This window comes from Heloderma suspectum, chromosome 4 (genome assembly GCF_057233095.1).
Source record: "Heloderma suspectum isolate Gila_16-S chromosome 4, 16-S_ref, whole genome shotgun sequence".
Classification (NCBI taxonomy): domain Eukaryota; kingdom Metazoa; phylum Chordata; class Lepidosauria; order Squamata; family Helodermatidae; genus Heloderma; species Heloderma suspectum.
Genome location: NC_139461.1, coordinates 175,243,892 through 175,260,643, shown reverse-complemented (window position 1 = coordinate 175,260,643; position 16,752 = coordinate 175,243,892). Strand labels below are relative to the sequence as shown.

At 44.6% G+C, this 16,752-nt stretch overlaps 3 protein-coding genes across 17 annotated transcripts in view; 1 reads left to right on the top strand and 2 right to left on the bottom strand.

Moving 5' to 3' along the window:
• The window catches only part of SWT1 (SWT1 RNA endoribonuclease homolog), a 60,223-nt gene extending 49,022 nt beyond the window's left edge, over nucleotides 1-11,201 (bottom strand). For 9 of the 14 annotated variants that reach the window (XR_014790421.1, XR_014790422.1, XR_014790423.1 and 6 more), the window contains exon 1: nucleotides 9,423-9,506. The gene's annotated coding sequence lies outside the window, so the exon portion shown is untranslated. Of the gene's footprint in view, nucleotides 1-8,373; nucleotides 8,446-9,422; nucleotides 9,507-10,192; nucleotides 10,299-10,890 lie in introns of those variants that run through there. The other 5 variants (XM_084851377.1, XM_084851381.1, XM_084851378.1 and 2 more) reach the window with 4 other exon arrangements.
• TRMT1L (tRNA methyltransferase 1L) overlaps nucleotides 11,000-16,752 on the top strand; it is a 32,294-nt gene continuing 26,541 nt past the window's right edge. For both annotated transcript variants that reach the window (XM_084851385.1, XM_084851384.1), the window contains exon 1: nucleotides 11,000-11,262. In XM_084851385.1, coding sequence (XP_084707511.1) covers nucleotides 11,157-11,262 — 106 coding nt within the window. In that variant the 5' untranslated portion in view covers nucleotides 11,000-11,156. The remainder of the gene's footprint in view (nucleotides 11,263-16,752) is intronic.
• The window catches only part of RNF2 (ring finger protein 2), a 50,733-nt gene continuing 47,383 nt past the window's right edge, over nucleotides 13,403-16,752 (bottom strand). The window contains exon 7 of the mRNA XM_084851393.1: nucleotides 13,403-13,919. Within this exon, the coding sequence (XP_084707519.1) occupies nucleotides 13,908-13,919 (12 nt within the window). The 3' untranslated portion in view covers nucleotides 13,403-13,907. The remainder of the gene's footprint in view (nucleotides 13,920-16,752) is intronic.

Sequence of the window (16,752 nt, the reverse complement as noted above, 5' to 3'; positions counted from 1 at the left end):
ATCCCTCATCTCAGGCGGCACAACGGGAGGAGCCGTGAATTGCATGCTCCCTCCCTACCTAGAGGGCGCCCCAGCCATCGCCTCGTTGCAGTGAGATGGCACTGCACTGGGTGCTCCAGCAGGCAGAGATGACGTGTGATGCAGTTGGGTTGTGGGTGATGGGTGACAGAGGCGGGAGGTGGGGTGGATGTGATGGGCAAGGTGGGCTGGGTATGACAGGTTTGCACTGCCTCTGACTCAATATAATATGGCCCATAGGAGAAAAACACTGGGCTCTGGGATACCCTATGGTGATATAGACTGGTTGTGTGGTGACGAGTTAACTGCCCTGTCTTTGAGTTGATATTTCTATCACAAAGGATATTAGGGGAAAATTAGGGTAATAATATAACAGTGTATATAACATTATGTGCTTAATGGATAAAAGGTGACACAATCCAAGCAAAGGACCAAGATACTATACAATATGCTTTGTTCATTTTAAATATTTTTTCTTTACATTGTTGTATGCCAGCACAATAAAATATGTACATGTTTAGCTAGAGATCACAACAATGTGACAATACACTCAGAAGGATAATGTCAAATCACCTTCAATGCCATTCAAAGATATCTAGGTTTTTATACAGTATCCAAGGATTATGGAGTGAAAGGGTAATATTAGTTTTGTAATCTGTCATGAAAAGGATTAACAAGTATATTTTCAAGATGGCCTCTTACTGTTTCTTAAGCCTGATATTGCTACTGTTGTAGTGCTACCGCAACCCAAATTTTAGAGTTGAGCCTTACTATATGCCTGTTGTTGCTGGGTCAGAAGGACAGTTGCACACATGGCCATGGCTTAGCCAACAGATGGATGCATAAGTAGATGGATATTAAGTTCTAACTATTTGGGGGGGGGGGAGGCCTAGTCTTCCACAGAAGACAGGGGTCTGTAAGGGAGTGCACTGTTTAGCAAAAGTTCTTTGTGCACGCAGCATGGCAAAAAGCCTTCATTTACAGATCATGGCATGCAAGGGGATGAACATCTGTTGAAGAAGGGGCCACGAACATTAGCATGAAGATATAGCCTGAAGCACATTGGTCTATAAGGAAGTGAAACAAGATATTACTAAGAGGGCAGAGAAATGGCTTAATTCTAAATATAATCATAGTTAACAGGACACGTTGCCCAACTTTTGTGAACTCACTGCTTAGGAGTCACATATCGTTCAGCTGAACTGAACTTAATGCTTTGCTTACACTACTGGATTGGTTTGCTGACATCACTACATGGTTTAGATGACCTCAATATTGCAGGATAGCATACAGAGTGGCTACCTCTCCTGCTCCCCCCTTCCTTCCCTGCCCCCCAGCCACTGTGCAGCAATTGGACTTTTAAAAAAGCTTTGATTGGCATCATCAGAAGCATTTAAAAGCCAAACTGCTCTGCCGGGGGGGGGGGGGGAATACTGTGGGGAGATAAGGAGGCTCTTGTGGCCAAAAGTTCCCCACTCCTGCACTAAGGCATTCAACAACTCCCTGTTCAGTCAGTTCTAGGAAAGCCTGCCTATTCCATCAGTGAAGCCTTGTTCTGAGATGACCAGAAAAGGACTAAGTCTTGCTTCCACCTGAAGACTGGAGGGGCTGGCCATCCCCCTTTCCCGAATGTGCTATCTGTATCCACAATTGCAGACACACTATTGTTTGGTAATTATCCTGTTATGGTTGGAGTTTATACTGATTTACTGGTTAATAAAGTTGATTCTCTCTTTCCCTCTTTTGTGGATTTCTGCTCCTAATCACCAGCACTTACATGTGCAAGAAGTAATTGGCTCCACCCTCTGAGCCACTATTTTGCATCTGGCTATCCACATAGATAGACACCCACCCCTTCATGGATCACTGCCTTGTTGTGGCGAAGGGGCTTGCGTAACTCAGTGAAGCCATAAGCTATGCCGTGCAGGGCCACCCAAGACGGACAGGTCATGGCAGAGAGTTCTGACAAAATGTGGTCCACTGGAGAAGGAAATGGCAACCCACTCCAGTATTCTTGCCAAGAAAACCCCATGGAACGTAACACAAGGCTAAAAGAGATGACACCGGAAGATGAGCCCCTCAGGTTGGAAGGTGTCCAATATACTACTGGGGAAGAGCAGAGGGTATTTCCAAGTAGTGCCAGAAAGAGTGAAGTGGCTGGGCCAAAGCCGAAAGGACACTCAGCTGTGGATGTGTCTGGTGGTGAAAAGAAAATCCGATGCTGTAAAGAACAATATTGTTTAGGAACCTGGAATGTCAGATCAATGAATCAAGGTAAGCTGGAGGTGGTCAAACATGAGATGGCAAGATTGAACATCGACATCTTGGGAATCAGCGAACTAAAATGGACAGGCATGGGCGAATTTAATTCAGGTGATCACCATATCTACTATTGTGGGCAAGAATCCCTTAGAAGAAATGGAGTGGCACTCACAGTCAACAAAAGGGTGGGAAAAGCAGTACTGGGGTACAATCTTAAAAACGATAGAATGATCTCAATACGAATCCAAGGCAAACCATTCAACATCACAGTAATTCAAGTCTATGCCCCAACCACTGATGCCGAAGAAGCTGAGGTTGATCGGTTCTATGAAGACCTACAACACCTTCTAGAACTAACACCAAAAAAAGATGTCCTCTTCATCATAGGGGATTGGAATGCTAAAGTAGGAAGTCAAGAAATCACCGGGATAACAGGCAAGCATGGCCTTGGTGTACAAAATGAAGCAGGACAAAGGCTAATAGAGTTTTGCCAAGAGAACACGCTGATCATAGCAAACACTCTTTTCCAATAGCACAAGAAACGACTCTACACATGGACATCACCAGATGGTCAATATCGAAATCAGATTGATTATGTCCTTTGCAGCCAAAGATGGAGAAGCTCTATACAGTCAGTAAAAACAAGACCTGGAGCTGACTGTGGCTCAGATCATGAGCTTCGTATTGCAAAATTTCAGCTTAAATTGAAGAATGTAGGGAAAACCACTAAACCATTCAGGTATGACCTAAATCATATCCCTTATGAATACACAGTGGAAGTGAGGAATAGATTTCAGGGATTAGACCTGATAGACAGAGTGCCTGAGGAACTATGGACGGAGGTCCGTAACATTGTTCAGGAGGCAGCAACTCAATCCATCCCAAAGAAAAAGAAATGCAAGAAAGCAAAGTGGCTGTCTGATGAGGCTTTACAAGTAGCTGAGGAAAGAAGGGAAGCGAAAAGCAAGGGAGAAAGGGGAAGATATATCCAACTGAATGCAGAGTTCCAGAGAATAGCAAGGAGAGACAAGAAGGCCTTCTTAAATGAACAATGCAAAGAAATTGAGGAAAACAACAGAATGGGAAAGACTAGAGATCTCTTCAAGAAAATCAGAGATATCAAGGGAACGTTTTGTGCAAAGACGGGCATAATAAAGGACAAAGGAGGCAGGGACCTAACAGAAGCAGATGAGATTAAGAAGAGGTGGCAAGAATACACAGAAGAACTATACAGGAAAGATCTGAATGTCCCTGATAGCCATGATAGTGCGGTCACTGAACTTGAGCCGGACATCCTAGAAAGTGAAGTCAAGTAGGACTTAGGAAGCATTACTAACAACAAAGCTAGAGGAGATGACAGTATTCCAGCTGAGCTATTTAAAATCCTAAAAGATGATGCTGTTAAAGTGCTGCACTCAATATGCCAACAAATTTGGAACACTCAACAATGGTCGCAAGACTGGAAAAGGTCAGTTTATATTCCAATTCCAAAGAAGGGCAACGCCAAAGAGTGCTCAAACTACCGCACAATTGCGCTCATTTCACATGCCAGCAAGGTGATGCTCAAAATCCTACAAGCTAGGCTTCAGCAGTATGCGAAACGAGAACTACCGGAAGTACAAGCTGGGTTTCGAAGAGGCAGAGGAACTAGAGATCAAATCGCCAACATTCGCTGCATCATGGAGAAAGCAAGAGAATTCCAGAAAAATGTCTATTTCTGCTTCATTGACTACGCTAAAGCCTTTGATTGTGTGGATCACAACAAACTGTGGCAAATTCTTAAAGTGATGGGAGTACCAGACCACCTTACCTGTCTCCTGAGAAACCTGTACGAGGGTCAAGAAGCAACAGTAAGAACCAGACATGGAACAACCGATTGGTTCAAAATTGGGAAGGGAGTACTACAAGGCTGCATATTGTCACCCTGCTTATTTAACCTATATGCAGAGTACATCATGAGAAATGCCGGGTTGGATGAATCAGAGGTCGGAATTAAGATTGCTGGGAGAATTATCAACAACCTCCGATATGCAGACGATACCACCCTAATGGCAGACAGCGAAGAGGATCTCAAGAGCCTCTTGTTGAGGGTGAAAGAGGAGAGGGCAAAAGCTGGTTTGAAACTCAACATTAAAACAACGAAGATCATGGCATCTGGCCCCATCACTTCCTGGCATATAGAAGGGGAAGAAATGGAAGCAGTGACAGATTTTACTTTCTTGGGCTCCAAGATCACCGCAGACAGTGACTGTAGCCATGAAATTAAAAGACGCTTGCTCCGTGGGAGGAAAGCTATGGCCAACCTAGACAGCATAGTAAGAAGCAGAGACATCACCTTGCCAACAAAGGTCCGTCTAATCAAAGCTATGGTTTTCACAGTAGTAATGTATGGCTGCAAGAGCTGGACTATAAGGAAGGCTGAGCGCCGAAGAATTGATGCTTTCGAACTGTGGTGCTGGAGAAGACTCTTACGAGTCCCCTGGACTGCAAGGAGGTCAAATCAGTCCATCCTAAAGGAAATCAACCCTGAGTGCTCATTGGAAGGACAGATACTGAAGCTGAAGCTGAAATATTTTGGCCACCTAATGCGAAGAGAAAACTCCCTGGAAAAGACCCTGATGCTGGGAAAGATTGAAGGCAAAAGGAGAAGGGGACAGCAGAGGATGAGATGGCTAGATAGCATCACCGATGCAATGAATATGAACTTGAGCACACTCCGGGAGAGAGCACAGGACAGGAAGGCCTGGCGTGCTATGGCCCATGGGGTCACGAAGAGTCGGACACGACTGAACGACTGAACAACAACAACAACAATCCACATAGAAGGCGGAAGAGCTCTCTCTAAGCAGTCTGCCCAGTTTCCAGTATTGCAAGCAGATAGGATAGATTCTGCTATCTTCTTCATGCCTCCTGAGCTGTATCTGTCTCTCTCCTACTCTGGTGATAATACGCATCTTTCCTGCTAGCGATATGGGGCACATGCAGTGGGTACATTTTTTGTACTCTTTTTTGTGTGTATCGGTAACCCAGAAATACTGATGAAATATTCTGTAACAGCATTCTTTCTATTTCCCTGAGCAACTGGGATGGAAGGTTACCACACAGAGAGAAGTCAAGGTTCCCACAGCACAGAGGAAAGAGCAAGAGGGGAAGGCATTTATGTGTCACAGAAGAGGAAAAAAGTTCTCAGGTGCCTGAAAAAAATGTTTTTTATTCTGCCCAACATGTTTCCGAAATTTTCTTCCTCAGGGTGCACTTATCTTTCTTCAGGTGTATCGAAAACAATCCTTACAAAGTTTCTTCTCTCTTGAAATGGCTGTGTATGTACAATTACCAGAAAGAGGGCCTTTTCTGCTGTGGCACCTTGGCTGTGGAAACCAAGAGAGGTTTGCCTGGCACCTATGATGTACTCCTGGCTCCAGATGAAGACTTTTTAATTCTCCCAATATTTTAGCATTTTAGCATCCTAGTCTTTTAGCTTTGGTGTTTTAAATCTGTATTTTAAATATCTGCATTGCTGCCATGTTTTATTCTGGTTGTACTGTTATATTGTGGTTTTAAGCTGTCATATTTTATATTGTTTTATGCTGCTGTTTTAATTTTTGTGAACTGCCCAGAGAGCTTCAGCTATTGGGCGGTATAGAAATAAATAAATAAATAAATCTACAACTGTGTGTGGTGCCAATTGTGTGAAAGTTTCCCATACAATCAGCAACCTGCTCGATCCTCAGATAGCAGTGTGTGTGTGTGGGGGGGGGGGAGGCAGTGGGCGTTGGGACTCTGTTGTGCCAAGGCAGGCAGTGGCTGTTCCCATGTATAGGCGAGTCCCCTTCTGCTTAGCCAGCCCCATCTCCTTCCCACAATAGGGTAAGGCGATGGGGTAGATGAAGCAGCTGAGTCCCCCTTTTTCCTCTGTCAGAGAAACAAAGGGGACTCAGCCGCTTCTTCTTTGACCACCCACCTCCTTCCCCCACTTCAGGAAGGAGGCACGGTGGGCAAAAATGGGGTCAAGCCAACCTAATCTGGCTTGCCTTCACTCTATGCAGGGCATTCCTTACCAGGGGACCCCACACATAGTGAAGCCTGGCCCTGGCTCAAGCAAAGAGCCAGCCAACATTTGGGATAGCAAGTAAATAACATCAGGTGGGAATGGCCATGCCCCCCTGACACCATACAGCCTGCAGAGGGCTGGGTGGGGGTCATCCAGCCCCCAGCCAAAACTAGTTCTGCACCCCTGTACAAGAAAGATGTAGACCACGTTGGAAAGATCCACACAATTGTCCCGCCCATGTGATTACAGTATTCACAGATGAACTGCAACCATATGGGGTAGCATCACAGGAAAGCAACTTGGGTGTGTGAGAGAACCCATGTCTCAATCAGTCCTTAATTCTGGTGTTCTCCTGTCACTAGTTATTACTTCACTGGTACTCATGCTTCACTATAGTTCCAAGGTAATTACTATGACTAGGGTCACCCATATCTTATTGTAACTGCCCTGGTATCTTATTGTAGCTAAGCTTTCGTTGTTGTTTTAAATTGTTTTTAAATTCTGCATGTTAAAGATTTTACATTATATTTTTATTATGTTGTATTTTGGGGTTGTGGTGTTTGTGGACCACCCAGAGAGCTTTGGCTATTGGGTGGTATAAAAATGAAATAAATGAAACGTATCTCTCATGCTCTTCAGAGTCCCACTGCCTTCTATCTTTGCTTGACATCTGTCAATTACTATATTTCTCCTTAAAAAAACCAAAGCTCCATGAAAGGGGCGGGGTTTTTTTTTTCAAAATCCACAGTTGGGCAATACTTGTATTAGAACCAACCAAAATTCCACACAAAAAGTGCAAGTTTTCAAACTCTCCAGAACTCTACCAATTCTTAGGTTTCAGGCTCCATCACACACTCTCCTGTTGGTATCGGCACCTAGAAGATGTAGGAGGCAGAACTTCCCTGTGGGAAGAACTCCAATTAACACTGCCCTAGTTTGGCAGCATGGTTCTTCGCACACACTCCTGTCTCTTCCACACACTTCCTTTTCTTATGTTACTGGGAGCAAAGCAGGAGGGAGCCAGAAGGAAGAAGCATGCATATCCCTCTAATAATGTAAGAAATCAATAACGTAAGAAGTGAAGAATAGAAGAAATGAATCTAATCAGAGCAACAACAACAAAAACTTGTGAAAACAATCCATGAAGGATTCAGCACAGATGCCTTATTGGGATTCCAGGCCCAGGGCCATAAAAATTACAGGAAGAACCACCCTTGTTTTCTTCTTTGACACTACCAGATAGTCTTCATGGCTGAGCAGTGTCTATCAATCATCATAAACACCTCCAGCCCTCACATTCCAGTAGCAGGGACAAGCCAGGAAATAGGTATGACTGCTCATGAACCAACTCTGGTTCAGTTTCCTCTGTTCTATTCCATGGCTCTAGCAGGCCTTACATCAGTATGCCTGGGTCCAAGTACATCAAGACTAACAATATCCTTGTGGCAAGTTGCCACCACAAAATTCTTGAACTACACTAGCCACAATTCAAAAGAGACATTGCTTTTAGATAATGTTATCTTATGCATTACGTATTAAGCAAGCATAAAAGCAAAAAAATTACCTGTATCAATGCAGTCATAACTGCCTTTTCCCACTTAAGTCAAAATAGGCATGACCAAGATGTAAACAAGAAAAGTGTTAACTTGAGCCGGGTTTCCTGTGCCTGGTGTTATAAGTAATTCAGCAGTGGGGAAATGCCTATAGTCTCCCCTTTCCAAACCATACCTGAAAAGTATGGTTAAAGAGCGTTGCCAGACATATGAGAATTCTCATGCATGCATACAGATCAAGGGACTCCAGACAATGTATGAAACCTTTTCACACTCTCACTCAGAGACAAATTTAGGATCATTTGGGGTTGCACAGTATGGTAGCAGTTCCTGGGGTGAAGCAGAGAGCATTAAGCAAAAGCATGAATAGGAGAAGGTGCTGGATGGCTGGAAAGAGAACAGGTTTTCTGCTCTCCTGCTGTTTTTGCCCCAACCATAGGTGGTTTGCTGTGCAAAGAGAGAGTTCTGATGTGCTTTCCATCCACTCACCTGTAGCAGCGTGGGGAGGGGGGCTTCTATCATCCCCCTACATTCTCAGTTTTCCAGCAATGCTGCTGTAGAAGTAGAGTTGAAAAAGGGAGTGCATGGGGGGGAGGGTTGGACCCCTACTCTGCTCCCCTGTATACTAAGTTAAGGGTGAGAGACAGGAGATATGCCTGGGGTCATAGTTGCCTAAGGTGAGAAGGGGAAACTGCTGAGGAAAATGGCACCAATAGTTTTCCAAGAACTACTGGAAGTGGGAGTGCCTTCTGGTGCTACTGGGAAGCAAGGGGATGAATGCAGGAGAAATGCAACTCTTGAGGAAACATCTGAGTAAATACCATGAATTTTGAGGTCTTGGAGATTCTGAGTTGATAAACTGGAAGTACTGGCAGTGATAACTCTGCGTCCCACCCCACCCCCCACCCAACAGCTCACCCCTGATTAACGTGAAGAAGAGTAGAGGAGCCACATGTATGTTTCTGAGCCCGATTCAAGGTGCTGGTTTTAGCCTATAAAGCCTTATATGGCTTGGGACCACAATACCTGACAGAGCGCCTCTCCCAACATGAGTCTACCCATACACTATGCTCAGTATCTAAGGCCCTCCTCTGTCTGCCTACTCCGAGGGAAACTTGGAAGACAGCAACAAGGGAGAACGCCTTCTCGGTGGTGGCCCCCCTCTCCGATGAGGCCTGCCTGGTGCCTTCCTCAAACATTGTATACAAACGCCACGAACTTGACAACAAAGCAGTGCCAGTCCAAGAAGTTGGCCCAATCCAAGAATGAATGGATACCTGCCTGTCTGTCGTATCAGTTTCTCTATCAGTCTCTCTCTCTCACACACACACACACAGCTCAGCCACACTGTTGGGAGAAGGCAGCCTTGAGGCACTCTCACGACAGAACATCTTAAGCTACCATGGGACAAGTACCCACAACGCTTGACTCGCATCTCCAAAGAGTACTTGCTCGCTATAATCTCCATCTCACGACAAAGAGCAACGCAAAAGCACCCTTGAATCTTCCCTCAGAATCCCAACCAAACAGGTACCGACCTCTTTTCCTTAAAGGTTTTGTTTCCACTAAGCGGCCACTTCCTAGAGCCAGTCGACTTCCTTCCTACACTCCAACCCGGGTCTATTTGTTGCATCACAACGAATACAGGGTAGGCAGGTTTTTTCCTTAAAACGTAGAGAACCTTCGGCGAGATGCATGGTGGGTACTGTAGTTTTCCTACCTCACCCAGCTTAGTACGCACCGTACGAGATTTACGGCACAATCCTAAACACCATTACTTAGAAGTCCCATTGAAATCAGTGTGCAGCCCTCCCCAACCTGGGTGCCCTCCAGATGTGTTGGACTACAACTCCCAGCATCCCCCACCCCTAACAGTATATGGACCATACCCGATCAGCGGTGCAGGCATAATATCTCTGTCCCCTCCCCCGCATCTGCTATATAGGGGAAATTACATGGGTGGCTTATTTCTTCCTCCTTCTAACGCAGAGATCATCGGCAGGCCATTTTTCTTGATTTAAAACAACCCCCCTCCCCATTTCCCCACACATAATACGGCTTGTAATTAGCATAAATTAACTCCCGTCTTTACTTCTATCTTTTGGGGAAGTGTTGACGTTCTATTAATAGCCAATTTACAGCTACCACGATACAGTCCTGTCTCCAGACGGAGGAAGTTTCAGTCCAGTATATAGCAGAGACATAAAAGAGCATTTTTCTGTCTTTACGGTATGCGCCTGGCTCTGCTCCAAGTCCAAGGCATTCTTAGGTTGCAGCCCTATACCCCATTGAACTGTATGGGACTTACTTCTGAGCAAACATGTATAGCAGACTTCAGGCGACTTTGTTGTTTTTGTTGTTGTTTTACTAGGAACCTCGAGATCCACCAAGCAGAGGTTGCAAAATGGTGGCTCAGGATTAAGGACCAGAGTTCCTCTGAGCACATGCTCAGTGCAAGAACTTGTTTCAGGACCAGAACTGAGCTCACAGTGCTTTCACACATAAAAATTCACACCTGGCTTTCCCACCAAGCTTTCTTCCTTCAAGCAGTTTCAGTTCAATTTTACTGCGTTGACAACCAGTCATCTGCAAAACAGTGAACCGTTCCATAGTTTAATTTAGGAGCGGGGTGGAATAGCCTTTTAGGGCGCGATCCTATGCATGTTTAGACAGAAGGAAAGTCCTACGACTCCTAGCATTCCCCAGCCACATGTGCTGGCTGGGGAATGCTGGGAGTCGTAGGACTTTTTTCTGTCTAAACATGCATAGGATTGCGCCCTTAGTTGTTCCTGTCACACCATTCCGAATCAGAAACGCTTGCCGATCCTCCGCAAATCACACTGAGATCTACCAGTAGATCCCTATCTACGTTTTGCCCACCCCTGAGGTATAGGATCGTGCTATAAGAGAGAGCGAACGGCTTCTTTTTAGAATGCGACGCCCATAGACTTATGAAAAGGTGGCCGTGTCTTGAAAACAGACTTTTCTAGATCTATGACTCTTTACCTTTAAGCCATCCGGTCCTCATCAGGGTCACTGCAGGCTTGCCCCCGCGCTGCATGTTGGGTATTGGTAGTTTCGTGCATCGCGTTGCATCCTGGGTAACGTAGTTCTTAAGCACCTGAGGCGTTCCGAAACGACGGTTGTCGTGTGTGATTACTACTACGGCCTGGTCGGGTGGGAGCGATCCATTGGAGCGGCGCGCGTTCTTTTCGGTGGGGAGACGGAGGGGAGGGGGCGTCGTTTCCCGTCGTCTTCGCTTTGTGGGGAAGATGGCGGCCGAGGAAGCCGCGCTGATGCTGGAGCCGCCGCCCCGCAAGGCGGGGGGACATTTGGAAGACGGGGAGGAGGAGGAAGAGGAAGAAACTGAGGCGCTCAGTAAGGAAGGGGAAGGGTCAGGGATTGTCAGCGGTGTAAGGTTTTGACGGTGGGGGAGGCGTTGCATTTGCTCCTGTCTTTTGCTCCACTTGAGAGAAGCCTTTCCACGAGAAGGCGCGTTCAGACGTGACGGGCTTAAGTCAGGGTTTTGTTGAACTTCTGCTAGCATGAGGCACGCTTCTTTTGTGTGTGTCCCCTGAGTTAAAATCGGATGCGCCCTCATTCCTTACCCCCGAGATGGTTTACTTTGAGGGTTCCTTCCCAAGAGTAAGGGATCGTGCCACCACTTTGAGTATTGAAACAATCACTGCCTATTGAATGGGAGGAGGCGAATCTATAGCAGTGACTGTTGCAGAGACACAACGGGCAGCCGCCTTTGAGGGGAGGTCTGCTCCGCTGCACAAGTGTCTGTGGAGTTACTGAAGGGACCGGCCACACCATTACTTTGTCTCAGTGGAGGGGCTGATTGGGAAGCGGGGAGCTAGAGCAGTAAATGTTTCCGTTTAATTAAGCACCCCTCCCCCAACCCCCCCCCCCCCACACACACACAAGAAAAAAGAAGTAAGACTCAAGTTGATGCTGACATGCTGGCAGGATTTTTTAAAAAATCAAAGGGAGTCCAACATGTTCTGATTCTTTATAGTGATGGAAAATAGCCCTAGCTACCGTAATAAATAAAACAGGCATCTCTGGCTACTCCATAGAAAATTCTCCAGGTTGTTACCTCTGTTTCATCTCTTCTCTGCTGAGAAAAGAGTACTTGATGCTACCTTCTCAAGCATTCTCTTCCTCCTCATGTTACAAGGTGGCTCCAAACTCACTATCCTGCAGGAAAAATGGCTGTGGCTTCCTTTGGTACAGTCAGCCATAAATCTTACAATTAAGGTAACTGTTTTGTCTTAAAACGTTCTGGCACTTTGAACCAATTGCCTCAGATCATGTACAGGGTGACTCCCCCTTTCTTGGAATAACAGGTTTTGATTAAAGGTGTACAGGCAAAGTGATTCAGAGCATGTGCAGAGTATTGGCAAATAGAACTTTCCCACCCACCCCATTGGACAGCAAGCAGCTTTTCAAATAAATCAATGTAACGGCAGAGTTCCAGGCTATGCAGAATGCCTCCCCTCTGGAGGGTAACATTGTTTTCATTTTAAATGTGTGCTATTGTTGTTCAGTCGTTAAGTTGTGTCCGACTCTTTGTGACCCCATGGACCATAGCACGCCAGGGCTTCCTGTCCTGCACTCTCTCCCGGAGTGTGCTCAAGTCCATATTCATTGCATCGGTGATGCTATCTAGCCATCTCATCCTCTGCCGTCCCCTTCTCCTTTTGCCTTCAGTCTTTCCCAGCATCAGGGTCTTTTCCAGAGAGTTTTCTCTTCGCATTAGGTGGCCAAAATATTTCAGCTTCAGTATCTGTCCTTCCAATGAGCACTCAGGGTTGATTTCCTTTAGGATTGACTGATTTGACCTCCTTGCAGTCCAGGGGACTCATGCTGGTCTTCTCCAGCACCACAGTTCGAAAGCATCAATTCTTCGGCGCTCAGCCTTCCTTATAGTCCAGCTCTCACAGCCATACATTACTACTGGGAAAACCATAGCTTTGATTATGCGGACCTTTGTCGGCAAGGTGATGTCTCTGCTTCTTACTATGCTGTCTAGGTTTGCCATAGCTTTCCTCCCAAGGAGCAAGCATCTTTTAATTTCATGGCTACAGTCACCATCTGCGGTGATCTTGGAGCCCAAGAAAATAAAATCTGTCACTGCTTCCATTTCTTCCCCTTCTATATGCCAGGAAGTGAGGGGGCCAGTTGCCATGATCTTCGTTTTTTTAATGTTGAGTTTCAAACCAGCTTTTGCACTCTCCTCTTTCACCCTCAACAAGAGGCTCTTTAGATCCTCTTCGCTTTCTGCCATTAGGGTGGTATCGTCTGCGTATCTGAGGCTGTTGATATTTCTCACGGAAATCTTAATTCCGACCTGTGATTCATCCAACCCGGCATTTTGTGTGCTATAGAAAGTAATAATAAAAATTTCTTCTGACCTTTCATATCTTCCCCTGCCCCTGCAACTGGTCAGGAGGATGAAATTCACCAAAATTCTGGCAGGTATTCTTGGCAAAGAACTTTTTGCCAAAGAATGCCAACTATCACTTGAGCCAAGAAATCACACAGTACTGGGAAAGATGCATAATTATACCAGTTTTATGTGTTTATTTTAATATGCCACCTTGGGAGGGCTTCTGCCCTGAAAGGCAGCCAAGAAATATTTTGAATAAATAAATAATGTATGAATGTATGTCTGAGGAGGGAGAGATAAGAAACTGGGATTCTTCTGGCTTAAGCCATGAAGTCTGGATTGTTGTTTCCCATAATATGAGTATTTAGGAGGAAAATACATTTTTTGTAATATCTTCTGACATTTCTCAGATGAAAATAGGTGACACAAACAGCAGCATGGACTAGAAACGGGAAATTTAGAATCAACTTTCAGTGAAAAACCTCTTTTTTCCTCTTGTTAATCACACTAATTGAAGGGGCAATGATGGTAGTGAAGATGTGTTCGCAAGTAACTAATGTTAGGGAGTTTTAAGGATGTACTCCCTCTGGGATGCAGTTTGGATGAACGAGTTTGGTATTTTTCTTCTTTAGGTCCAGTTCTGAAAAACAAAAATGGACAGATTTGGATCCTCTTGCTGACTTTATTGAGTTGATGGTGCTTTGACTTTATGACCCAATAGTGTGAATAGGGGAGGAAAAGAACAATAACAAGCATTAGGATTAACCTAATTCTGTCTACCAACAGAAACTTCAATTACCTGAAAAATATCAATACAGTCATGGATGTTACTACTAGCCAGTAACTGTGATCAAAGCATTCATTCTATCATCTATTATTATTATTATTATGTGGCATTGGTGTGCATGACACTTTTCAGAGTTACATAAGCAGAAAAGTCCCTGCCCCAAAGAGCTAGTAATCTAAATATTGGAGGGGAAAGACAAAGGTGGCATGGGATGATTGTGAACAGTGGCACATACTTAAGCGTCATTTCAGTTAGGGATGAAAATTAAGGGGTACATTTGTACATAAATTACACACTGGTATCACATGCATGGAAATGAACTAGGTCATAGTATACAGTTTATTGCTTTTTAGCCAATCAGGCCGTCCGCACACAAAACAAATAGAATTCTCACATCAACCCAAAAGGGAGACCAAAGTACAAATTATTAATAAAATAACTAACAAGAGCAAGTTAAAAACATTTTAAAATCCTAAAACAATATCTGCCAGAATATTATTACCATGTTTACGGATTTAGTTTTTTTATAACAGTCAATGACTTTCGCCTCTCCAGGGCTTGACTGACAAACTTAGCAGTCCTATATGATGTATAATGATCTGTTCCAGCTAATAATAATCGAGTTATACTTGCACCAGAAGTATCCCCAAGTACAGCTAATAGGGGCTCAAGATATTGCTTCCTCAAATCGATATACAATGGGCATTCTGCTAAAAAGTGTACCATGTCCTCTACCTTGGGGCAACCAGCTGGGCAATCTGCACTCATGCCATGATGGATCCTATAACGTGCCTTCACCTCCATCAGTTGGAGTGAGTTCAGTCTACACCTAGTCATGAGCCATCTCAATTCATGTGAGGTGATGGAAATCAAATACGGGGGAGCCTTCCCCGGAGAGGTCATGATGCTTTTATAGATCTTGTTAGAGCGACTTTCAGCAGCAACAGCCATTGTTGTTTGAATATCAGCATCCTGTAACCTCTTTGAAATCTCATCCCTAGCTCTATCATAGCCCCTTGCAAGCAAATATGATTGTGAAAAGCCCAACTCAGAGATAGATGTGGTTATCTTGTCTGCCCATGAGCCCCTTCCCATAGCTTCATATGCTAATAAGACCAAGGGGGAGGCCAGTTGGAACACTATCTTTAACCAGAAGAAAGTGGCAGCTTTTTGAACAAGCATTCCCACTGAGTGACAAGGTGTTTCTAGTCGGACAATGGCCTTAGAAGTGGATCTGGGAACCCCGAGTACTCTGGATAGAAATTTATGCTGCACTGACTCCAATGAAGCAATGTTAGCATGGGTCCAGGCAGGTGCCCCATATAATATTTGGGGAAGTAATTTGCCCTTGTATAGCTCTATTAAAGGGGCCACCATCTTACCACCTGGTCCAGCAGCAAAACGAAGAATGGCATTACTAGTTACATTAGTTGTCAGGGCTATTGCATTCAAGTGCTCCGACCAAGATCCTGAACTTTGAAATGTCACTCCTAGGTATTTATATTTGTTGACCTGATCAAGCAGATGGTTATCCAGCTGCCATCGGTATTTTTTCCTCCTTTTGCCAAAGACTAAGATTTTAGTTTTTTCGTAGTTGACCTGAAGGGCTTCTCTCACACAATATGAGCTTAGGGCTCTTAAAAGCCTACGCATCCCCACCTGGGTGTATGACAGGAGAACAGCATCATCTGCATATAATAACACTGAAATATTCCTGTCTTTTAAAAGAGGTGGGAAGATAAGTAGGGAACCATATCATTAAGATATAGATTGAATAAAAGAGGTGCAAGCAAACATCCCTGGCGCACTCCTTTGTTAACAATAATGGGGCCTGAAAGATCACCTGAAGACTCTCTCACACGCAAGATAGAATTCTCATACAGCCCCTGTATTCTCCTGAGCAATTTATAATCCACATTTAAAAGTGTAAGCTTCTGCCAAAGGCGAGGTCTAGATATAGAATCAAAGGCTGCTCGAAGGTCTACAAATGCAGCAAAAAGTGAGTGATAAGGGGGAGATGTATATTTCCCAGCCAAATATTTTAGTAGAAAACAATGGTCTACTGTAGATCTGCCACATCGGAAGCCTGCTTGTTCTTCAACAAGGAGATTCTCCCTGAGCACCCAATTTTCCAGCTTATCTAAAAGATGTCTTTCATACAGCTTACTTATAACATCCAGTAGACTTATAGGGCGATAATTCTTAGGGTCTGACCGATTGCCCTTTTTATAAATAGGCACTACAATAGCTACTGCCCAATCTTGGGGAAATTTCCCAGTTCTATCAATAAGTGTAAATAAGGTTGCTAACATTGGGATCCACCAATGAGGATAATCGATCAAGAAATCTGGTGAAATGCCACTCCTTCCGGGGGCCTTTCCGTGCTTCAACTTCCGTATCAGCATAGCTATTTCCTCACAGGTGACTGGGGGCCAATTAGATGATTCTGGGTCTTCCTCCTGCAATGGGGGAAGACAGGCCATCTCATCATAAAAGAGGGAATGGAAGTGTCGTTCCCATTCATGTGTTGTAATAACAGAGTCAATGGATGGAGTCCCAGAGTATCTTAAGTCTGAAGTAAGGTGCCAAAATCTAGGTCTATCATTTCTTTCGAGTGCTGATGCTAGTTCCACCCATTGCAACCTAGCATGCTCTTGCTTTTTTTCTTTAATTGTATTTTTATATA